General features: G+C 44.8%; 1 protein-coding gene across 3 annotated transcripts in view; it reads right to left on the bottom strand.

The window, feature by feature from the left end:
* TTLL9 (tubulin tyrosine ligase like 9) overlaps positions 1-24,487 on the bottom strand; it is a 50,293-nt gene extending 25,806 nt beyond the window's left edge. For all 3 annotated transcript variants that reach the window (XM_055435190.2, XM_055435182.2, XM_055435166.2), the window contains exons 1-5: positions 24,438-24,487; positions 19,595-19,638; positions 10,465-10,557; positions 5,369-5,480; positions 4,488-4,673 (exon numbers count right to left, since the gene is read on the bottom strand). In XM_055435190.2, coding sequence (XP_055291165.1) covers positions 4,488-4,673; positions 5,369-5,480; positions 10,465-10,557; positions 19,595-19,638; positions 24,438-24,452 — 450 coding nt within the window. In that variant the 5' untranslated portion in view covers positions 24,453-24,487. The remainder of the gene's footprint in view (positions 1-4,487; positions 4,674-5,368; positions 5,481-10,464; positions 10,558-19,594; positions 19,639-24,437) is intronic.
* Between the last annotated feature and the right edge of the window lie 891 nt (positions 24,488-25,378).

The following is a 25,378-nucleotide window of genomic DNA, read 5'->3' on the forward strand; positions in this document are numbered from 1 at the left end:
ATGAAGCGGGTGACACTGTCTGCTCCCTTTTGACTCAGTTCAGCCCTCTCCTTCCAAGACTGCCCTGCCCCCACTGAAGAGGAAGATGAAGGCTCACAGGCCCCAGGGAACTGTGCACAGGAGACACTGGAGGGAAAGGCAGGCTGGTCGCTGCTGCCCCAACTGGCCTGGCCACAGCAACAATGTGAAAAATCCTGTGGCAGGCCTTGTGAGAATAGAGGGATTCCAGGGGCTTTCTCCATCTAATTTCCAAATTTAGGGCAATGTCCTATTTTTTAACATTTCTCCACACCAAAGGGATCCAAACAACAGGATCCCAGAATTAATGATCTGGCCCACTGGTTCTCAGAGTGTGGCACCCAGACCAGTAGCACCCTTATAACCCAGTGTGATGGTTAATTTCATGTGTCAACTTGGCTGGGCAATGCTGCCCAGTTGTTTGGTCAAATGTTTGTCTAGATGCTGCTAAGAAGACATTTTTTAGATGTGATTAATATCTACAATCTTTTTTTTTTGGACAGTTCTTCTGTGTATTCTTGCCACCCCTTCTTAATATCTTCTGCTTCTGTTAGGTCCATACCATTTCTGTCCTTTATTGAGCCTATCTTTGCATGAAATGTTCCCTTGATGTGTGGATCACAATAAACTGTGGAACATTCTGAAAGAGATGGGAATACCAGACCACCTGACCTGCCTCTTGAGAAACCTGTATGCAGGTCAGGAAGCAACAGTTAGAACTGGACATGGAAGAACAGACTGGTTCCAGATAGGAAAAGGAGTACGTCAAGGCTGTATATTGTCACCCTGCTTATTTAACTTATATGCAGAGTACATCATGTGGAATGCTGGGCTGGAAGAAGCACAAGCTGGAATCAAGATTGCTGGGAGAAATATCAAGAACCTCAGATATGCAGATGACACCACCCTTATGGCAGAAAGTGAAGAGGAACTCAAAGGCCTCTTGATGAACGTGAAAGAGGAGAGTGAAAAGGTTGGCTTGAAGCTCAACATTCAGAAAATGAAGATCATGGCATCTGGTCCCATCACTTCATGGGAAATAGATGGGGAAACAGTGGAAACAGTGTCAGACTTTTATTTTTGGGGGCTCCAAAATCACTGCAGATCCTGATTGCAGCCAGGAAATTAAAAGACGCTTACTCCTTGGAAGGAAAGTTATGACCAGCCTAGATAGCATATTAAAAAGCAGAGACATTACTTTGCCAACCAAGGTCCCTCTAGTCAAGGCTATGGTTTTTACCGTGGTCATGTGAGAGTTGGACTGTGAAGAAAGCTGATCACAGAAGAATTGATGCTTTTGAACTGTGGTGCTGGAGAAGACTCTTGGGAGTCCCTTGGACTGCAAGGAGATCCAGCCAGTCCATTCTAAAGGAGATCAATCCTGGGTGTTCATTGGAAGGACTGATGCTAAAGCTGAAACTCCAATACTTTGGCCACCTCATGTGATGAGTTGACTCACTGGAAAAGAGTCTGATGCTAGGAGGGATTGGGGGTGGGAGGAGACGGGGACGACAGAGAATGAGATGTCTGGATGGCATCACTGACTCGATGGACATGAGTTTGAGTGAACTCCGGGAGTTGGTGATGGACAGGGAGGCCTGGCGTGCTGTGATTCATGAGGTCGCAAACAGTCGGACACGACTGAGCGACTGAACTGAACTGAACTGAACTGAATATCTACAATCAGTAGACTTTAAGTAAAGAATATCATTCTGGATGATGTGGGTGAGCTTCACTCATTCAGATGAAAACTTAAGAGCAAAACCCAAGGGTTCTGGAAAAAGAACAATTTTGCTGCAAAACTGTAACAGAGAAATCCTGCCTGAGCTTTCTGTTGCCACAGTTTAGACTTACCAGCCCCCACAATATTGCACGAACTAATTCCTTACACACACACACACATATACACACACACACCCCCTAATGGTTCTATCTCCTTGGAGAGTCCTAACTGCCCCATTTTGGAATTTGTTAGGAATGCGGATTCTCAGGCCCCACACCAGGCCTAACTGAATCCAGTAGAGTGGGTGCTTCAATCAGCTCGCCAGAGGATCCGCACTTGTGAGAATTACTTCTCTACAGTCTCATTATGCAAAGTGTCTGTGAACCAGCCCCAGTGGCATCACCATGAATGGTTAATGATGCAGATTCTGAAGTCTCATCCAGACCGGCTGAGAGGGACTCTGCACTTTAATCAGATCCGCAAGGATTTGTGAGCACGTCCAAATTTGGGAAGCATGGACCCAGTGCTCCCCAGGGGCAGGGGGAAGAATTGGTGTTGCCTGGACTCTGTGAAATAACAATAAAAATGGTCAATTATTGAGCATCTAAGTGCCAAGCACTTTATACAGCTTATACGATTCATGTATACAACCCATGTAACTTCAATGAATTATCTCATAACCCTGTAAGACAGGTGTGTCCATTAAGGACATTTTACAGATGAGGAAATGGACTGAGAGAGGTTGAGTAACCTGCTCACAGTCACACAGCTCATAAGTGGTGGCTCAGAATTAGAACCCAGGCTTCTGACTAGACGCACCCACTCTTCACGCCCCACACCCTAGATGGGGAGCCTCAGTGATTCAGGAGAGAGGAGACACACACACACACACAAACAAACACATACACGCACACACAAACATGAAGCCAAGATTCCTCCTCTTAATTACAGCTGTCGTTGTGTCTGCTGCTAACAAAGGCCGGGGGCTGGGAAAGGAATCAACTTAATGTGCAGTTGCTTGTTCCCAATTAGCACAAATTACCATGTGTCTGAGAAGATAATATTGGGAACTGGGATCCGCCCCAGTGGGTTGCAGTGTTCCTCTGCTTAACATCCTTCCAAGCCCTTCTCGCTGGCCTTCCCTTCTCCCAGGGAGGGGGCTGAGCCTTCCAGCCACATATCAAGAGGCCTGAGTAAAACCTGGCTCAGTCCCCTTTGGGACTGACATCCATTGTTTTTTGTCAGTTTCCCCCTCCATTCCCGTGTGTGTACCTGTGTCGCTTCAGTCGTGTCCGGCTCTTTGTGACCCCATGGACTGTAGCCCTCCAGGCTCCTCTGTCCATGGGGATGCTCCAGGCAAGAGTACTGGAGTGAGTTGCCATGCCCTCCTCCAGGGGATCTTCCCAACCCAGGGATTGAATCTGTGTCTCCTGCACTGGCGGGCGGGTTCTTTACCACTAGTGCCACATAACTGTGATATTAGCTAAATCTCTATCAGCCAACACTAGCCTGTCCTCAGCCACAAGAAGGACTGCCCCCTCCCTACCCTACTCCCAGCTCCCTTCCTAGGGCCCAGCATGTTCCCAAATTCAGAAAATATTGGGGGGCTCTGATAATACCATTCAAGGCTATGGTGGAATTGTTTTGAGAGTCCAGCCTTGGCATGAGGAAAGGCTGAGGGGCTGACAGGAGCTCTGGCACCCTTGCCCTCCTCTCAGTTTCCTGATCCCCCCAAGAACTCCCTCCAGATGCAAGGCCTTTGTGCTTGCAGTTCCCTCCTCTTGGACTGCTCCTACCTCTGCCCTTCTCCAGGCTGACTCCTCTGTATCCTTCAAATCAAAGCTCAATTCTTTTTCTTTTAAATTTGTTTTCTTTTGTTTTTGAATACTAATTCTTACAACAACAACAACTATCATTCAGTGAGGACCTAAGATATGCTGTACTTTTGTTAACCCATTTAGTCCCACAACAACATTATGCAATCGATAGGTGCTATAGTGATTCTCACTTTCCAGATGGGGAAACCGGGACACGGAGAGGTTAAGTAATCTGCCTGAGGTCACACAGCTAGTAGGTGGCACAGCTAATATTTGAACCAAAGGGTTTGGCCCCGGAGCCCAATCTCTCACTTCTTCAGAGAAGCCTGCTGAAGGACTGGAGGAAGTCCTCCTGCTGTTTTCTCTGCTGGCGCCATTCTCCCGATCAACGCTTGCCACGGCTGTAACCTCACATGTATCCTCGGGCTGAGAGCTATCTCCCCACCATCCAGTTCTGTGCCTGGCACATGGCAGGTGCTCAAGGAGCATGTGTGGGATGCCTGAATAAATAGGTCTCAGGCTCCTCATCTTAAAACAGGGCAGATAATACCTCCTCCCAAGGGCCATTATGAGAATTCTAACAACGCAAGCAAAGCCCTTCTCATGGCCTGGCCATTGTTTTCATTCAAAGAAGAAAGCGATTTCTCTGGGTTCCCTGCCTTGGGGTCCTAAGGCTCACTTGTTTATCTAGTGAACATTTGCTGAGCATCTACTATACATTTACTGAGCACATACTGCATACCAGCAGTCACAGGTGCCGAGTCCACACACTGCAGAGAGGAGATGTAGTCAGCCCTTTAGGGAAAATCAGATGGTGCATCCAAGGCTGAGTTCCCAGGCATAGTCCTGTCCAGACATGCTCCAGGGAAGGAGCCCTGCTCTAGTGCCTAGGATGCCCCGACCCCCAGGCCTCGGCACTGGGCACTCACAGGCTTCATGATCCAGGTGATGCCTGGGTTCTTGCGAAACTCCTCCACAAACAGGTGATACTCGCAGGGCATCTCAAAGGTTTTGGGGAAGAAGTCGCACTTGGCTGCCTCCAGTTTTCCTGCCTCACGCTCCAGTTGTTTCCGGAATCGCTTTAGGTTCTTCACCATGTAGTTCTTGCGGGTGAGCTGGGCAGCAAGATAGGCAAGCAGGTCACTGGTGCTCATGCTCACTGCCCTGGCCACCTCCCAACCCCAACATCCCACCAAATGCGGCCCTCAGCAGGCCCATTCTCTGCAAGGTAAGAATAACAATAAGAGCTACTTTGACTGAGAGTCTGCCAGTCTATAATGATCCTGACTGGGCAGTCAGGGAAACTGAGGCTCAGAAAGGTTGTCAGTTGCCCAGAGCTATCCAGATAACAGGCAGCACAGGCAGGGTTTGACCTGGGCCTGTCTGACTCCAAAGTTCTTGTTCTAACTGCTAAGCTGCACTAACCTTTTCAAATCTCCCACCTTTGTTCCCCTGCTCCCTCCCGTCCCATCTTTATGGTCCTGTTCCTCCCAATTCTTCCTTCCCATCTCTAAACTCCAAGCAGCTCAACTTGCTCATCCTGAAATCACACAATCCCTCAAGCATCCTGCTTGCTCCTCCTTTGCACCGGAGGCCAGCTAGCCCATGACCTCAAGCCCCTCCCCCAGGCGGTCTGTTCCTCAGGTCTGAGATCCCTGCTGCCTCACACTAGCTCATCATGGAAATAGTACACATACCCCACACCTGGCATGTAGCTCCAAATTCCCTTATACTTCTCCATTCTCATCCCTGTGTCCCCAGCCAGCTGTTGCTCACTGCCATGCCCAGTCTCTGAGCCCACCCAGCTCACCTCATAGTGGTTTCGGAAGTGACTGATCCGCACGTGCTCGCCCATGTAGGTATGGTCAAAGTTCTCCCGAAGCCAGCTGACATCACACCAGTAGAAATCCCACTCCCCTTCGCTGGAGGCAGGGGTGGGACGGAAGTTAGGACTGAGGACCTCAGCACTGCAGGGGGTCTGGGGTGGGATCTGGGGCCCGGGGAGGCGCAGCTGAGGAGTGAGCAGCTGTGTGCCCTTCAGGAGTCTCAAGGAGGTGGCTTTGGGCCGCCACTGCCCACAATGTACCTGGTGAGGCCTGTGAAAACTACAGGCCTGTGAGAGAGAAAACTACAGAAATGTTCCTACAAAAATCCAGGCTGCTGGCTTCCTTTGGACAATCAGCAGATCTCAGATCTGGCCATACTGAGCCCAGATGCCTCTCTCCCCCAGCACTCATCACCACAGACAGGGCACACCCTCTCCAGATCACAGTCCCCACTATGTTACATGGCCCACGACAACCTGCAAACCTCACCTGCTCGTGTTAACTGCCGGGGTCCTAGAAGCATCCACATAGCCACCTCTGAATCCACATTACCCAGCAGTGGAATTAGATCATATCTGTAAGCCCTTCCCTGTTCAAAAAGCTTTCCTCTCACTGACTTCTCAAAGCAGCCCCCAAAGTGCTGTGATCGTGCCTGGAGCCCTAAGATGGGGACAGGCTGAGGACTTGCTCACTGAGGACACGGCAGCCTCAGGATTCACACTCAAGCCTGCCTGCCTCCAAATTCTGATCCATTCCTCACCACCGTGCCAGAGAGGGGGATAGGAAACTAGACGGAGCTACCGAATTCACATAGCAGAGTGGGGTACACAGAGGAGATGCCTGAAAAAGGCATGAGTGACAAGAAATAAAACACCATGATTACTTTCAATTCTTTTAGTAAAAAATTAGATATAACCAATGCCCCATGTATATCCCTGCTTGATTGTACCTCTTATTCTCTTGTCTCAAAGAAAGCCATTAGCCTGAACTTGGAATCATATCTATGAGTGTCTTTATAGTTTTACTATGGATATATGTGTGTATTCATATATGGCACATGGCATTGTTGGCACATGCCATGTATGAATACACAAATATATACACAGTAAATGTATATATACACATTAGGTTCTGTTATTATGTCCATTTTAAAGATGAAGAAGCTGAGGCACAGAGAGGTTAAGAAACTAAGCTATTAAGTGGCAGAGCAGGATTGGAACTCAGGCCATCATGCTCCAGAGTCCAAACTCTGTGGATAGAACCACTCTTGTTTATTTCCTTTGACAACTTGCTTCCCTTTTTTTCTTACCAATCTTTTGTTTTGGGTGAATGAATAATGGATGAATGAATAAATAATTCATCATTCATTCATCTAACAGACAAATGTTGAGGTTGTCTTGGTGTCAGAGACAATGTTGGGTGCAAGGATATAGGGGGAACAAAAACACCTGGCCAGGTGGTGCATACAGTCCTATGGGGAAGATAAATGAACAACTCTCTAATGAGGAATTATGAAACATGCCACGAGTAATCCAGTTGGAGGCCATGAGGCAGGGCAGTTGAGGAACCTATGTTAGGTGGAGGCCACCCTGTGGAGCTGATATGTCAACTTATATCTGAAGAGTAAGGAGGGACAGCCAGATCAAGGGCAGTGGGGAGAGGGTTCCAGGATATAGAAGAGCAGGACTGAGGTCCTGACATTGGAAAGGGCTCATTCAAGGATATGAAGAAAAGCCAGAGTGGAGGGACAAAGGTCAGGAATGACACTGTAAGTGGAATAGGGCCTAACAAGCAGGGCCTTGTATACCGTGGTGTGGATTTTAGATTTGTTTCTAATCCTAAAAGTTTGTTCATTTGTATACCATCTTCATGTTTATCATAATCAAGTTGTTCTTCAATTCCCCAGGAAGTCATTAAACTGCTCAACAAGGCCAAGAGGGATTGAGGTTCCTTCTGCCTTCCCATTCTACCATCCTCAACATGTCTTCATGTTCATCATCTTAGGGTCACAAGATGGTTGCTGCTATTCCAGGAATCATGGCCACTTTTTTTGTGGGAAGCACGGGAAGGGACAGCTCTGGCCACATTTGTTCCAAACTCTGACCTAACAGGCTTGTGGTCTGAACTTGGGCCTCATTCTGTCCAGAAATACCAGACTCCAGCTTAGGTCCTAAGGGCAAGGCTTCACATTCACTGAACCATGTCTGGTGTAAACACCCTGGCCTCTGGCCCTTGATTTGAGGACTCTTGAGGCTACTTGGGATCAGCCAGGAAACAACCCATTTCATGGACTCACACAGCATCAGCATCAGACAAACCCTCAGACCTTTTCCCACTTGACCATGCAACAAGGCTGAGGAGGGACGGGGAGCAGCCTGAGGTTACATGGAAGGTCAGGACAGTGCCTTTTCCTATACACTCCCCTTGCCTCATTCTCCACTACCTCCAGTCCTTCAGGATCCAGGTAAGGAAAGTTCATTCCAAGATAAGTGTGCTACATGAGAGAACCAAGAAAGAAAATCCACAGCTGGAAAATCCCTGTAGTTGCCATCATAACCACCATCATCACCACCATCACTATTATCACCATCATCTCCATCATCACCACCATCACTATCATCACCACCATCACTATCATCACCACCATCACTGTCATCACCATCACCACCATCACCATCACCACCATCACCATCCCCACCACCATCACCACCATCACCACCATCACCATCATCACCACCATCACTATCATGACACCATCATCACCATCACTATTATCACCAGCATCACCACCATCACTGTCATCACCATCATCACCATCACCATCCCCACCACCATCACCACCATCACCACCATCACCACCATCACCACCATCACCATCATGACACCATCATCACCATCACTATTATCACCAGCATCACCACCATCACTGTCATCACCATCATCACCATCACCACCATTATCGTCCCCACCACCATCATTATCATCTCCAGCATCATCACCATCATCACCACTATCACTATTATCACCATTACCACATCACTATTATCATCATCATCACCACCATCACTATCATCACCATCACCACCATCACCATCCCCACCACCATCACTATCATGACACCATCATCACCATCACTATTATCACCAGCATCACCACCATCACTGTCATCACCATCATCACCATCATTATCATCACCACCATCACTGTCATCACCATCACCACCATCACCACCATCACCGTCCCCACCACCATCACTATCATCACCACCATCACCATCATCACCACCATCACTATCACCACCATCACCACCATCACCACCATCACCATCATCACCACCATCACCATCATGACACCATCATCAGCATCACTATTATCACCAGCATCACCATCATTACCACCATCACTATCATGACACCATCATCACCACCATCACCATCATCACCATCACCACCACCATCACCATCATCACCACCATCACCATCATCACTATCACCACCATCATCACCATCATTACCACCATCACTATCATGACACCATCATCACCACCATCACCATCTTCACCACCATCACCACCATCACTATCAAGACACCATCACCACCACCATCACCACTGTAATATTCACCCAAAGCACCAAAGAGAGGACTCTGCCATCTTGGATTATCCACACCACAGCTTACCACCAATAGCCAATTTCTAAATTTTTTGTGGGGTGATTTAGTCAAAATCTGTCTCCCCTACTAAACTCCAGCACCAGGAAATAGGAACCATAGATTCACCTATTCACTCATTTGTTTCTTCATTTACCGAGAGGCTTCTAGAACAGGGAGGATGAGCCTGGGATTCTACAGACAGTTAGACTAGATGCAAACCTTAGCTCAAGCCCTTACAAGATGAATGACCTCATGGTTTGTTTTTTTTTAATTCTTTTTGTCTAATTTTTCTCCTCAAGAAAACAGGGATAATAATAGCATCTACTGGAAGATTTGCTGGGATTATTCAAAGAGGTCGTGCATGTTAAGTGCTGAAGAGTGTCCAGCAGGCTTCAGTTCAGTTCAGTTCAGTTCAGTCGCTCAGTTAGCTACTGTTATACAACAAATATTTATTGAGGACCTTGGCAAGGCAGCTGGTTGCCCTCAGCCCTCATTGGTATTCTCTCCTTTTCCTACAGTCATAGGATTCTCAACATTTACTTGGGAAAATGCAAGCTTACATCTTCCAGATTCCCTTGTGCTAGTTGTGGCCACATGACTAAGTTCTGGCCAGTGAAATGGGAGAGGCTTCTGAGTTGCATCCTTCAAGAGTAGGACAAGCCTTTTCTTGTCTCCTTCTTACTTCCTGCTGCTTGGAAAGTGCAGGAGCCTCACCTCAGACCATGAGACTGAAGGCCTCATTCAAAAAATAGCAGAGTGGAAAGACGGAAGCAGATGGGTCCCACATTTCCATACCATCTCTGAACCTCCTACGTCTGGACTTCAGTGGGAGGGATAAATAAATTCTAGTCAGTCAAAGCCTCTTTTACTTTGTGTCTCTGCTATATGCATCCAAACCTTAACCCTCACTAACTTTAGCACCTACTAGGTGACAGGGGTTCTATGCTTATTCATCTCAGTATCCAGAGGGCTCCATATAGAAGAAGAAATGTAGGTTTAGGGGTCAAAACACTTGTTCAGGGTCACAGAATTAGTAAGATGCCAGGATCTGCTATCACAGGAGAATTCACCCTGTGGGTCTGCGACGGATGCATAGAGATCAATAGGACACTGGCTGTGGAATAGTCAAATTGCACTGGCTTTGAACCCCACACTGACACTTACTTTCTGTGTGATCTTAATCAACTAGCTTAATATCTCTGAACATAATCACTTCTTTCTGGATGGTTATGAGACTTAAATAAGACAGAGGTGGCATCAGTAATGCACTTGACACACTGTGGATGCTAAATAAATATTGGCCCCTGTCATAACCAAATTGGAACAAATCCCAGAGGCCACCCAGGGGAACTGGGAGAAAAACAAAGGGAGACAAGGACCTGAGAGACAAAGGGAAGGAGAGATGAGGCTGGTGGAGGGGGGATCTTACTCCTTGACTTCCACCCATCCTGGCCTGTGGCGAAGGACGTCCATGAGAGTATTCATAAGAGTGGTCTTGAACCGGATTGAGGCTCTCTGCTCTCTGCAAGAAAAGGCAACAGAACATTTGCTCAGAATCAACTCTTTCCCTAGGGTGGGCCAGGGATAGGAAAAAAGGAAAAGGAAGAAATGTTAATTCCATACCTGGTAATGCCAAAACAGAATTACCAAATTTCAGAATTTAGCATCATAGCATGAAACTTAAAAAAAATCAAATTGAGAATTACATAATCTTTGAATCATTGAAAAACAATAGCAGCCACTTTCTTCAGTGCTTTCTATGGTTTGGTGGCTTTACATATGCCACTGCTAATTCTTATATTGAATGGTGTGTGCTATGTGTGTGCTCAGTCGCTCAGTCATGTCCGACTCTTCGAGACCCACTGACTACAGTCCGCCAGGCTCCTCTGTCCATGGAATCCTCCAGGCAAGAATACTGGAGTGGGTGGCCATTTCCTTCTCCAAAGGATCTTCCCAATGCAGGGACTGAACCAGTGCCTCCTATGTCTTTTGCATTGGCAGGCGGATTCTTTGCCACTGTGCCACTTGGGAAGCATATTAAGTGATAAGTATTTGCAAATCCCCCTGTTACTCATCTGAGAATATGCAATGGGTATAATTTTCCCTCTTCCTCCTACCAGGAAAACTACAACCCTAGGGCATTAGATATAAAACAAACATAAGAAGACACTGAAAGGCGGACAGAAGAAGGCAGACTGACTGGCTAAGGATCTCAGGACCCAAAGAATTGCATGTGGTAAATTCCTTTTTGCCTCATAGGTCCCAGAGGTGGAGAGAAAGAAGCAGGCAAGTCTGAAACACCAATGGGCACAGACAAAAAAGCTCCAATAAAAGCCCCCTCTCCAACCACGAAAGAAAGACATAGACAATAACTTCTGTACTCTGGCCAACTCTGTGGCTTAGCAAAGGCTGAATGGGGAACTTAGACTTCCCACCAGGTTGGAACAAGGCATCCAACATCCCCCAAGACACCTGGATAGGTTGGTGTCAGAGAAGGTCAAAGATGGAGCCGAGACTTTCATCACTAGCAGGTGGTAGTAAGATGCCCACACCTTCCAGACCATGTGCCTGGACTTCCATCCCCACCTGGCAGTAAGGAGGCACCCCTCTCCCTTGGGTTGACTGTCAACAGAGGCCTGGTGAAGAGTCAGGACTTTCACTACCACCCAGTGGTAATGAGGCTACACCTCCTGTAATGTTCGAGTAGGTCAGGTGGGGAGCAGGAACAAGGCACTTCCAGCCAGGGTGAAATCAGCAAGAGGCCGAGTGGAGCCAGAACTCCCACTCCACCCCGCAGTAAGAAGGAGCCCCGTCTACCCTCAAGGGTTAGTGGAGGCCAAGTGGGGAAACTAGACTACCCTATATGACAATAATGAGGTGGTACCATACCCCCTGCTAAAGCTGAAACTCCAATACTTTGGCCACCTCGTGCGTCGAGTTGACTCACTGGAAAAGAGTCTGATGCTAGGAAGAATTGGGGGTGGGAGGAGACGGGGACAACAGAGAATGAGATGGCTGGATGGCATCACCGACTTGATGGACATGAGTTTGAGTGAACTCTAGGAGTTGGTGAGGGACAGGGAGGCCTGGTGTGCTGTGATTCATGGGGTCGCAGAGTCGAACACGACTGAGCGACTGAACTGAACTGAACTGAACCATACCCCCTTCCCTGGCCAGAGCAGGGTCAGAAAATGTCACCTAAAAAAGGTTTAAACAAGATCCAGAGTTCTACAGCATAATACCCCAAATGTTCAAGATTCAATTGGAAATCAATTGTCACACCAAGAATCAAGAAAATCTCAATGTGGCTAATACCCATGCCAAAATGGCAGATGCGTTAGAGTTATGTGACAAATTTTCTAAAGCAACTATCAGAAAAATGTTTCAATGAGTGGCTAAGGACACATTTGAAGAGCATATGAGGAACCCAGGAAAAAAATCAAAGATGTATACTTTCACTACTCTTATTCAACATAGCACCAGAAGTTCTAGACAGTTCAAGAAGGCAAGAAAAGTGATGTACATCAGGAAGGAAGAAAGAAATTGTCCCTTTTTGTAGATGACTATGTAAAACTTCCCAAGGAATCTAAGAAACAATTCATGAACTAATAGGTGAGATTAGTGAGATCACAGGATATAAAATGTATATTCAAAAATCAGTTATGCTTCTATATATTATCAATCAGCACATGAACACTGAAATTGAAAATACAATTTACAATTTCTTTTTAAAAAGGCATATTTGCAAATCTAACAAAACATGTGCAGAACTTATGTACTGAAAACTACAAAAGCAAAAATTCAAAGATCTAAATAAATAGAGAACTGTACCATGTACATAGATTGGAAGACTCAGTAAAGGTGTCAATTCTTCCCAAATTGGTGTGCAGATTTAATGTGATTCCTGGGATCAAAATCCTAATGAGATTTTTTTGCAGGATAATTCTAAAATATATGTGGAAAGGCAAAAATATTAGAATGGCTTCCCTGGTGGTTCAATGGTAAGGAATTTGCCTGCCAATGCAGGAGACACAAGAGATTCAGGTTTGATCTGTAGTTTGGGAAGACCCTTGGAGAAAGAAATAGCAAACCACTCCAGTATTCCTGTCTGAAAAATTCCATGGACAGAGGGGCCTGGCGGGCTACAGTCCATGGGGTTGCAGAGAGTCAGACATGACTAAGCAACTGAGCACACACAAACACACAAAGATATTAGAACTAGAATATCTAAAACAAATTTGAAAAGAAGAATAAAGTGGGGTCACTTCAGTACAGTTCAGTTCAGTTGCTCAGTCATGTCCAACTCTTTGCGACCCCATGGACTGCAGCACACCAGGCTTCCTGTTCATCACCAAGTCCCGGAGCTTGCTCAAACTCACGTCCATCGAGTTGGTGATGCCTTCCAACCATCTCATCCTCTATCGTCCCCTTCTCCTCATGGCTTCAACCTTTCCAGAATCAGGGTCTTTTCCAGTGAGTCCATTCTTCTCATCAGGAAGCCAAAGTATTGGAACTTCAGCTCCAGCATCAGTCCTTCCAATGAATATCAGGACTGATTTCCTTTAGGATGGACTGGTTGGATCTCCTTGCAGTCCAAGGGACTCTCAAGAGTCTTCACCAACACCACAGTTCAAAAGCATCAATTCTTTGGCACTCAGCTTTCTTTATAGTCCAACTCTCTCATCCACACATGATTACTGGAAAAACCATAGCCTTGACTAGACAGACCTTGGTTGGCAAAGTAATGTCTGTGCTTTTAAATATGCTGTCTAGGTTGGTCATAGCTTTTCTTCCAAGGAACAAGTGTCTTTTAATTCCATGGCTGCAGTCATCATCTACAGTGATTTTGGAACCCAGGAAAATAAAGTCTGTCACTTTTTCCATTGTTTTCCCATCTACTTCCCATGAAGTGATGGGACCCGATGCCATGATCTTAGTTTTTTGAATGTTGAGTTTTAAGCCAGCTTTTTCACTCTGCTCTTTCACTTTCATCAAGAGGTTTTTTTAGCTCTAATTCACTTTCCCCCATAAGAGTGGTGTCATCTGTGTATCTGAGGTTATTGATATTTCTCCTGGCAATCTTGATTCCAGCTTGTGCTTCATCCAGCCCAGCATTTCGCATGATGTATTCTGCATAGAAATTAAATAAGCAGGGTGATAATATACAGCCTTGATGAACTCCTTTCCTGATTTGGAACCAGTCTGTTGTTCCATGTCCGGTTCTAACTGTTGCTTCTTGACCTGAGTACAGATTTCTCAGGAGGCAGGTAAGATGGTCTGGTACTCCCATCACTTTAAGAATTTTTCATAGTTTGTTGTGATCCACACAGTCAAAGGCTCTGGCATAGTCAATAAAGCAGAAGTAGATGTTTTTCTGGAACTCTCTTGCTTTTTCTATGATCCAATGGATGTTGGCAATTTGATCGTTGGTTCCTCTGCCTTTTCTAAATCCAGCTTGAACTTCTGGAAGTTCTCGGTTCACATACTGTTGAAGCCCCGCTTGGAGAATTTTGAGCATTGTTTTGCTAGCGTGTGAGATGAGTACAATTGTGCAGTAATTTGAACTTTCTTTGGCATTGCCTTTCTTTGGGACGGGAATGAAAACTGATCTTTTCCAGTCCTGTGGCCACTGCTGAGATTTCCAAATTTGCTGGCATATTGAGTGCAGCACTTTAACAACATCATATTTTTAGGATTTGAAATAGCTCAGCTGTAATTCCATCACCTCCACTAGCTTTGTTTGTAGTGATGAAAGGCAACCATTTTGCCTTTTTGCAATTCTTTTCCTTGGGCATGGTCTTGATCACTGCCTCCTGAACTCCGTTCATAGTTCTTCAGGCACTCTATCAAATCTAATCCCTTGAATCTATTTGTCACTTCCACTGTATAATCATAAGGGATTTGATTTAGGTCATACCTGAATGATCTAGTGGTTTCCCTACTTTCTTCAATTTAAGTCTGAATTTTGCAATAAGGAGTTCATGATCTGAGCCACAGTCAGCTCCTGGTCTTGTTTTTGCTGACTGTATAGAGCTTCTCCATCTTCGGCTGCAAAGAATATAATCAATCTGTGGGGTAAATCAGTCTAATCAATTTTAAAACATTATGTAGCTACAATAATCAAGACTGTGTGGTATTCACAGAAAAAGAGATACAGAGACCTAGAGAAGAGAAAAAAGAACAAGGAAATAGACCCACACAAATATGCCCAACTACATTTTGACAAATGAACAAAATCAATTAAATGGAGGAAGAATAGCCTTTTCAATAAATGGTGCTGGAGCAATTTGATATGCATATGCAAAATATGAATGTAGACTTATACCTCATACTTTATTGTGTGAACTAGTTTTAAAAATTAATTTTATTTAATTAAATAATTTATTTATTTTTGGCTGTGCTAGGTCTTTGATGCTGTGTGCAGGCTACTCTTCATTGTGGAGCACAGGTTTCTCCTTGCAGAGGTTTCTCTTGTTGTAGAGCTTTGACTTAGTTGCTCCTTGGCATACAGGCTCTTTCTAGACCAGGGATTGAACCTGTGTCCCCTGCATTGGCAGGCAAATTCTTAACCACTGGATCACCAGAGAAGTCCCTTAGACCTCATAGTTTATTTAAAACTTAACTATAGCCCCCCTAGGCTCCTCTGTCCATGGGATTTCCCAGGCAAAAATACAGAAGTGGGTTGCCATTTCCTTCTCCAAAGGATTTTCCTGACCCAGGGATAGCACCTGCATCTCCTGCATTGCAGACGGATTCTCTACTGCTGAGCCACCAGGGAAGCCCAAATTAATAGCACAGGAAACTTAAATGACTAACAAACATGTTAAAATATACTCAACCTTATCAATAACCAAGAAATGCAAATTATGATAAAAAGGACTTCTGCTTTTAGTTATGATATAAAATGATGTGAAAGAGTTTCAATACTATAGTAACAATGAGAAAACAATGCATAGAATAAGTGTCCTCGTTCATGGTGGAGAGCAATAGACAAAAGAAAACTTGACAAACTAATTCCAGAGAGAAACAAGGCCTTCGTGGAGGAACAGAAAAGATGCAGCAGTTTCCAGATCTGGGTCTGGGTTGGACAAGTGAGGGAACAATGCCAGCGGTGGAAGATAAACTTTGCGGTGCCAGGAGAAATTAGCTGAGCTTAGACAACATGTGCGGAGAAGGCAATGGCAACCCACTCCAGTACTCTTGCCTGGAGAATCCCATGGACAGAAGAGCCTGGTAGGCTGCAGTCCATGGGGTTGCTAAGGGTCGGACACGACTGAGCGACTTCACTTTCACTTTCACACATTGGAGAAGGAAATGGCAACCCACTCCAGTGTTCTTGCCTGGAGAATCCCTGGGATGGCGGAGCCTGGTGGGCTGCAGTCTATGAGGTCGCACAGAGTCAGACACGACTGAAGCGACTTACCAGCAGCAGCAGACAACATGTGGGCTTCCCTGGTAGCTCAGCTGGTAAAGAATCTGTCTGCAATGCAGGAGACCCCAGTTCAATTCCTGGGTCGAGAAAATCCCCTGGAGAAGGGACAGGCTACCCACTCCAGTATTCTTGGGTTTCCCTGGTGGCTCAGACAGTATAAAGAATCCACCTGCAATGCAGGAGACCTGGGTTCTATCCCTGGGTCAGGAAGATCCCCTGGAGGAGGGTATGGCAACCCACTCCAGTATTCTTACCTAGAGAATCCCCATGGACAGAGGAGACTGGCAGGCTACAGTCCATGGAGGTCGCGTAGAGTCAGACTGAGTGACTAAGCACGGCACAGCCCAGACAACATGTAGGGTGGATAAAAATCTGGAAGAGTCCTTTCCAAAACCAAATGAAATAATGCCAGATTCTGGCAAATTTGCTTAAGAAAGGAGCACTAACTATAGAAAACAGTAAAGCCGAGAGAAAACCCAGACTTCTGTACATGGTGCTTGCATTCCAGCAGCCCTGCCAGAGTTGAATCCCAAAGTAAACAAAAACAATCAAACAAACAAACAAAAAACTGCAGTCCAATCTTCTCCCAGGTCAGATACTAACAAGCTCAAAATGGCAGTACAGGAGGCTAGGCTCGGGATGAAGTCAGTGTATTAAAGCTTTGATCCAACCCATGCTCCCAGTGCATTTAACAAGTTATGTTTATACTGTAGTCTGTTAAGTGTGCAATAGCACTGTGTCTCTTTAAAAATGGACATATCTTAATTTAAAAACATTTTATTGCTGGGACTTCCCTGGTGGTCCAGTGGTTAAGAATCTGCCTACCAATGCAGGGTACACGATTTCGACCCCTGGTCTCAGAAGATCCCACATGCTTTGGAGCAACTAAGCCCTTGATCCACAACACTGAAGCCCACATGCCTAGAGCCTGTGCTCAGCAGCAAGAGAAGCCCGAGCATCACAACGAAGAGTCGTCCCCACTGGCCACAACTAGAGAAAGCCCATGTGCAGCAACGAAGACCTAGCACAACAAAAAATGAAATGAAGAAATAAATATGTAAATAAAAAATTTTAAAAATACTTAATTTGTTTTAAAAAATGCTGTCATTTGAGTCTTCAGTGGGGTGTAATAGTAACATCAAAGATCAATGATCATAGATTCTCATAAATTACCAAAGCATTACACAGACACAAAGGCAGAAAATTCTGCTGGAAAACAGCACAAATAGACTTGGTCCCTGTAGGGTTGCCACAAGCCTTCAATTTGTAAAAAAAAAAGCATAGTATCTGTAAAGTGCAACAAAGCAAAGTATAATAAAAGGATGTGTGCTTGTACACAAACACATGTACACAAATATAAGTGGGTGTGTGTAATTTTTTTGTCTTCACTATTTTTTACACATAATGTGCAGAATGGACTACAAAAAATACAAGACATGCAATAATAAAGCAGAAAAATGTTATGCATAATCAAGAGGAAAAACAGTCAATTGAGATAAACTCATAAATGACCCAATTACTGGAGTTATTAGATTAAGACTTTATACAGATACTATAAATATGTTAAAGAATTTATATGAAAAGATGGATATAATAAGTAAATATATGAGTTATTGCAGAAAAGATATTGAAAATCTAAAAAGGAACCAAGATGGAAAAATCTAAAACTGAAAATTACAGTATCTGAAATTAAAAATTCATAGGATAACTTTAACAGGGGATTGAACATTATCGAAGAAAGGACAGTAATGTTAGTCAAAGGGTACAAATTTCCAGTTATAAGAGAAATGAATTCTGAGGATCTAATGAATAGCATGGTAACTATACTGTTAACAGTAGATCTTAAGTGTTCTCACCATAACAACAACAACAAAATGGTAACTATGTGAGGTGAAGGGTGTGTTGATTAACCTTTTTGTGGTACACATTTTACAATATATATGTGTACCAAATCATCACATTATACACTTTAAATTCATACAATACTATATGTCAATTACATCTCAGTAAAGCTAGAAAACAATTAAGATAGTAAATTTGAAGACAGGACAATAGAAATTATTCAATCTGAATTAGAGAAAGAAAAAATTTAGAAGAACAGATCTCAGCACCTTACAGGATAATATCAAACAATATAACATATATGAAATCCATAGCAACATATATCACCAACAGTTGTTGTTGATAGACAGGGAAGCCTGGCATGCTGCTGTCCATGGGGTCAGAAAGAGTCAGACACAACTGAGTGACTGAACTGAACTGAGCTGAATAAAACAGATGGATGGGTTCTGTTATCAGAAGTGCTCTTTGTTTTGTTGAGATGGGAGCAGACGTGTAAGTTTGGGGCCAGGATCTGAAACACAGTGGAATCACTCTGTGTGCAAGAGTGAAAGGTTTAAAATTGGTGGAAAGGAGTCAGTACATATAGACAGAAAGCAAAGAAGATGGGCGCTGCATGAGAGAAAGTTCAGAGACCATGCGTGCCCTCCCCAGTAATGGTGTAGTCAGGAAGGACTTTACAAAAAATAGAAATATCTAAATGAAATGAGAAAATTCTAAAAGAATTGCCATGGTGTGTGCAATGTAACTACCTCCTTAACTCCCCACAAAAACCTTCAGTAAAGTCTGCATTGCTCACTCCTGTTTGTGCATGTGGATTCTGTTTAAGAAATCCAAAAAGGTGCTGAGTTCTGCACCCACGTTACTATTGCAGAGTGGTGCAGAAGTTTAGAATGGATTTGTCATTTGAGTTATCAAGTCCACTTCACATGGTTGTTGAATGAGGCAAGGGAACACAGATACAACATGGTCTGTGGAGTCCAACAAGCTCTGCCACTAACAGATCCTACAATCTTGAGCAAGTAACAGCTTCTCCAAGTTTCAGTCTCCCCCTCTGTAAAATGGACAGAACAGTAGTATCTACTTCATAGAGTTGTGGTCAGGATTCATTGAGATAAGCAAGTGAAGCAAGAAGCCCAGGGCCTAGCAAGTGCTTGCTAATTGTTTATTATCATTATCCTTATCATTATCAAAGTAAAGAAGGGGGAAAGGAGAGATGGACAAAGGGAAGGAAGGAAGGAAGGCAGCAATTAGTTCTGGGTTTATTGGACTGGGTGGGACCACTCACCGTTCTTTTCCTTTTGGCAATCCATGGCCCTTGTAATTTTGATTCTGCAATGAGAAAATGAAAGTGATATAATTTTATGCATTTCCATCCTGTTTTTCCAGCTCAACTTACTGCAGATATTAAAATGTTCAAACTATCAGACTCAGCACTGCACAGATGCTATGACAGGAATGTTTGGCCTGGCAAAGTTCTCATGTTAGCATGTACCCAGAAACTTGGTCCTTGGAATGAATCCCCAAGGATCCAAGGGTCTACGTCACTCTAGGCTTACAACAGATATGACCATATAGTGAATACCCAGTTTTCAGTGTTTCAAATGTCCAACTATGAACCCCAGTATGAGGGCTGAACTCTGTAGGATCTGGACCTTCTGTAACATTGAATGTTTGATTAGACCCATGATTCAGGAGGAGCTGGGTTAATGACTCAGAGCAATGTTAATTGCTTTGACTCAAAATGGACCTTCAAAATCCTCAAAGGGTATTTGAGGTGTTATTCCCCTACAGCTGTGTCCAAAACAGTTTGATCCTCAGTCCTGGTATGACTGATCCCTAAAGGAGAATCAGAAGTTGGTCTTATGCAAGATGACCTATGTACCTTGGATAGATGCGCCATCTGTGTTAGTTTTCTATTGCCGCATAAGAAATTACCACAAACATGGTAGCTTAAAGCAGTGCAGATCTATGTCCCACAGCTTCCTTGGACCTGGAGTCAGTCTGGGCACATCTTAGCTGGATCTTCTGCTCGGGTCTTGCAAAGGCTACCATCAAGGTGATGACTGTGGTTATGTTTCTCCTCTAGGGCTTCGGGTGCTCTTCCAAGATCATCCAGATTGTTGGCAGAACTGTTATTTGGGGTTGTAAAACTGAGGTCCCTGTTTATTTGCTAGTCCTTGGTTGGGACTGCTTTCAGCTCCTAGAGGCCCCCTTAGGCAGTTCAAGACATGGATGTTTGCTTTCTTCCAGCCAACAAAAGCATATCCCTTTGATTCCAACCCTTCTCCCACTCCACGTTGGCTATGATGGAGGCTCATATAACATGGTAATAACTATCCCATCAAAGCCACAGGCTCCATCGATACTCAAGGGGAGGGCATTATACAAGGTGTGTACACCCAAGGTGGGAATCTTGGGGGCCATTTTAGAATTCTGCCTACCACACAATGGTGTGCTGTGCTGTGCTTAGTTGCTCAGTCATGTCCGACTCTTTGTGACCCCATGGCCTGTAGCCCACCAGGCTCCTCTCTCCATGGAGATTCTTCAGGAAAGAATACTGGAGTGAGTTGCCATGCCCTCCTCCAGGGGATCTTTCCAACTCAGGGATCGAACCCAGTTCTCCTGCATTGCAGGCAGATTGTTTACCATATGAGCCACCAGGGAAACCCAAGAATACTGGAGTGGGTAGCTTATCCCTTCTCCAGAGCATCTTCCTGACCCAGGAATCAAACTGGGTCTCCTCCACTGCAGGTGAATTCTTTACCAGCTAAGCTATCAGGGAAGCCCCTACTACACAATGCTACCCCTCAAAAAGCCAGTAGAAAGGGCTAGAGGTTACTGTTTTACAAAACCTGCAGAAGTAAGCCCCCCACAAAAGCAAGGGTAATTTTATCCTGTTTCAATCAAGCCCCTCTAATTCCTCTAGTCAAGTGTTCTAATCTTTTTTTCATAATATCTTTTATATTTTCACATGTTTATGTATGTTTACACAGTTGCTCCAGAGTCTGCTTGAAAAAAATTTCCCATTTCTCACTGAATTGTCTTGCCTCTTCTGTCAAAATTCAATTGGCTATGTATATGTGGGTCTATCTCTGGATTCTACTTTGTTTTATTGACTTATTTGTCTATTCTTATGTCCCTACCACACTGCCTTAACTACCATAGTTTTCTAGTAAATCTTGAAATCAAGTCGAGCAAGTCCAATTTTTTCAAGATTGTCTTTACAAATTGAGGTCCTCTGGACTTCAGTATTAATTTTAGGATCCGCTTGCTAACTTCTATCAAAAGAGTATATTGGTATTTTTATTGGGATTATAATGAATGTACAGATCATTTTTGGAAGAAGTGACATCATAAATGATTGAGTGCATTATTCCAAGAATATGGTCTATCTCTATTGATCTAAGTTTTCACTTTCTTTCCACTGTTTTCTAGTTTTCAGTATAGAAGTCTTGAACATGTTTAATTACATTTATTTTTAGACATTTGATTTTGTGATGCATTGTAAATTTTCACTTTCCAATTATTTGATGGTAAACAGAATAAAGCTCCCTCAAAATGTGTCCATGTCCTAATCCCCAGAACCTGTAAATATGTTAGGTGTGTGTATGTTCAGTGATGACCAATTCTTTGGGACCCCAGGGACTGTAGCCAGCCAGGCTCCTCTGTCTACGGAGCTTTCCAGGCAAGAATACTGGAGTGGGTAACCATTTCCTACTCCAGGGAATCTTCCTGACCCAGGGATGGAACCCATTTCTCCAACGTCTCCTGCATTGGCAGGTGGGATTCTTTACCACTGTGCCACTTGGGATTGCATGCAAAGGGAAATTAAGGTTTCAGGTGGAATTACGGTTTGGAATCAACTGACTTGAAAATAGAGACTATCCTGGATTATTTGGGTGGGCCCAAGATAATCACTTATTTTTTTGCTCTGAAAGTGAAAGTGACTCAGTCGTGTCCGACTCTTACAGTCCTTGGAATTCTCCAGTCCGTGGGTAGCCATTCCCTTCTCCAGGGCATCTTCCCAACCCAGGGATCGAAATAAGGAAATGAAAGTGCCATTCTTCGGAGGTGGAACACAGGGTAAGGAGCAGGCCGGGGTGGGACAGCTGAATTCTAGAGTAATTCATTCTTTTCTCTGGGTCTAATCTTGCCCAGATTAGAAATCGCTACCACTTTTGATGTTCAAGCAGGTTTTAGAAAAGGCAGAGGCACCAGAGATCAAATCGCCAACATCCGCTGGACCATGGAGAAAGCAAGAGAGTTCCAGAAAAACAACTATTTCTGCTTCATTGACTATGCCAAAGCCTTTGACTGTGTGGATCACAATAAACTGGAACATTCTGAAAGAGATGGGAATACCAGACCACCTGACCTGCCTCTTGAGAAACATGTATGCAGGAAGCATGAAGCAACAGTCAGAACTGTACATGGAAAAACAGACTGGTTCCAAATAGGAAAAGGAGTACGTCAAGGCTGTATATTGTCACTCTGCTTATTTAACTTAAATGCAGAGTACATCATGAGGAATGCTGGGCTGGAAGAAGCACAAGCTGGAATCAAGATTGCTGGGAGAAATATCAATAACCTCAGATATGCAGATGACACCACCCTTATGGCAGAAAATGAAGAGGAACTCAAAAGCCTCTTGATGAAAGTGAAAGAGGAGAGTGAAAAAGTTGGCTTGAAGCTCAACATTCAGAAAACGAAGATCATGGCATCTAGTCCCATCACTTCATAGGAAATACATGGAAAAACAGTGGAAACAGTGTCAGACTTTATTTTTGGGGGCTCCAAAATCATTGCAGATGCTGATTGCAGCCAGGAAATTAAAAGATGCTTACTCCTTGGAAGGAAAGTTATGACCAACCTAGACAGCATATTAAAAAGCAGAGACATTACTTTGCCAACCAAGGTCCCTCTAGTCAAGGCTATGGTTTTTCCCGTGGTCATGTATGGATATGAGAGTTGGACTGTGAAGAAAACTGAGCAGTGAAGAATTGATGCTTCTGAACTGTGGTGCTGGAGAAGACTCTTGAGAGTCCCTTGGACTGCCAGGAGATCCAACCAGTCCATTGCAAAGGAGATCAATCCTGGGTGTTCATTGGAAGGACTGATGCTAAAGCTGAAACTCCAATACTTTGGCCACCTCATGCGACGAGTTGACTCACTGGAAAAGAGTCTGATGCTGGGAGGGACTGGGGGTGGGAGGAGACGGGGACGACAGAGAATGAGATGTCTGGATGGCATCACCGACTCGATGGACATGAGTTTGAGTGAACTCCAGGAGTTGGTGATGGACAGGGAGGCCTGGCGTGTTGTGATTCATGGGGTCGCAGAGAGTCGGACACGACTGAGCGACTGAACTGAACTGAACTGAACCACTTTTGAAATGGGGGCGTTGGTCTGTGCACTACTAGAGGGCAGGGGCTTGTCCGTTTCACCTCTCCATTGGCTAGTTCTGGGCTGCTGCTGCTGCTAAGCCGCTTCAGTCGTGTCCGAATCTGTGCGAAACCATAGACTGAAGCCCACCAGGCTTCCCCCGTCCCTAGGATTCTCCAGGCAAGAACACTGGAGTGGGTTGCCATTTCCTTCTCCTGGCCTCGGAAAAAAACACTAATGAGCATTTGGGGGATGGATAGACGAGAGAGTTGCAAGCAGCCGACGAGGTAAATAGATCTCTAAAGAGCTTTTCCAAGCCAGGAAATCCGTAATTCTGAGCTTTCCACGGAGTCACAGAATTCGCTGACTATAGTTTAGAATCCTGCTGCTGCTAAGTCGCTTCAGTCGTGTCCGACTCTCTGCGATCCCATAGACGGCAGCCCACCAGGCTCCCCCATCGCTGGGATTCTCCAGGCGAGAATACTGGAGTGGGTTGCCATTTCCTTCTCCAGTTTAGAATCCTAGAGTTTCATAAATTTCTGGCTTGCAAACCAGGTTTCTCAAACTCGCGCTGAAACTCCGGCGTTGCCCAGAATGCCGGGACTTGTAGTTTTTTCTCTGAACGCGTAATTTTCTTCCTTGCTAACGGGAATCCCTCCACGAGGACTCCTCAACTTCTGAACCCCTCTGCTATTTCTCTCCCTCTCTAGGGACGATGAACCATCTGGATCGAGGGGCTAGCCTACCTTCGGTCGTGACATGATAAGATTCCCCAGGGCGCGATCCAAACCGCCACTTTGTCTGCCTAGCGCCTTAGCGTCCCGTTGCCAAGGCGACGGAAGGAGGGCTCTGCCGTTCTGATTGGATGAGGTTAGGAAACTCCTTTCCGCGCTACTCACAGACCCCAGCTCAGAAGCCTTTGCGTGCCAAGGCGGCCCAGACCCCTTTAATCCTTAAAACTTTCTCCCCCAGCCCTATGCCTCTGCGACCTAGCCGGAGACTGGCTGCCAGCCGAGGGCACTCACGCCTCGTGTCTCCTCCAGCTTCACTTCGGTTGACCTTATAGCCCTGCATCTGAGAAGTTGTCAGCTTTTGGTCAATGCGATGGTTCTAAGTTTCCTTACAAAGGAAACTTCGGTCCCTCACAAAGGCACCTGGTCAGGTGCTCACGTGGCCAATCAGTCACTCTTGATCTCTCTCAGTCACTCTAATTCTTAGGACCAACTCAATTCCAGGACTCACCTCAACGTCTGCAGTTAGCCTCCTGACCCTCTAGGAGTGCCCAATTTGCCCTATCCATTCCAGTTCATTCTTCGCACTGCTGGCAAAGAGCTCTTTAAAACATAAACCTGATCTTGTCTCTCTGCTGCCTATAACCGGGCCATTTATTCCTCACTGCACCCTGTACTGGCTCCATGTCCTTCCCTGCCTTACTTCCCACTGCCCTGGGATCTCTATATCTGTATAGCTGATTAGAAACTATTTAAAAATTTTTGTTGTTGTTATTTTATAGCAATAAAAATATGTAGGAATATATCTAGCAAAGTATATGAAAGACATCTCATCAAACAACAAATTTTTATTAAACATCTACTGTGTGTCCTGGCTCATCCTTGAATCTGAGGATACAACAGTGAACAAAACTAACAAAGACTGTGGAGTTAATATTCTCATAGAGAAAATTACA

The sequence above is a fragment of the Moschus berezovskii genome, chromosome 15 (genome assembly GCF_049115385.1).
Source record: "Moschus berezovskii isolate FMDL1 chromosome 15, NW_MosBer_1.0, whole genome shotgun sequence".
Taxonomy (NCBI): Eukaryota; Metazoa; Chordata; class Mammalia; order Artiodactyla; family Moschidae; genus Moschus; species Moschus berezovskii.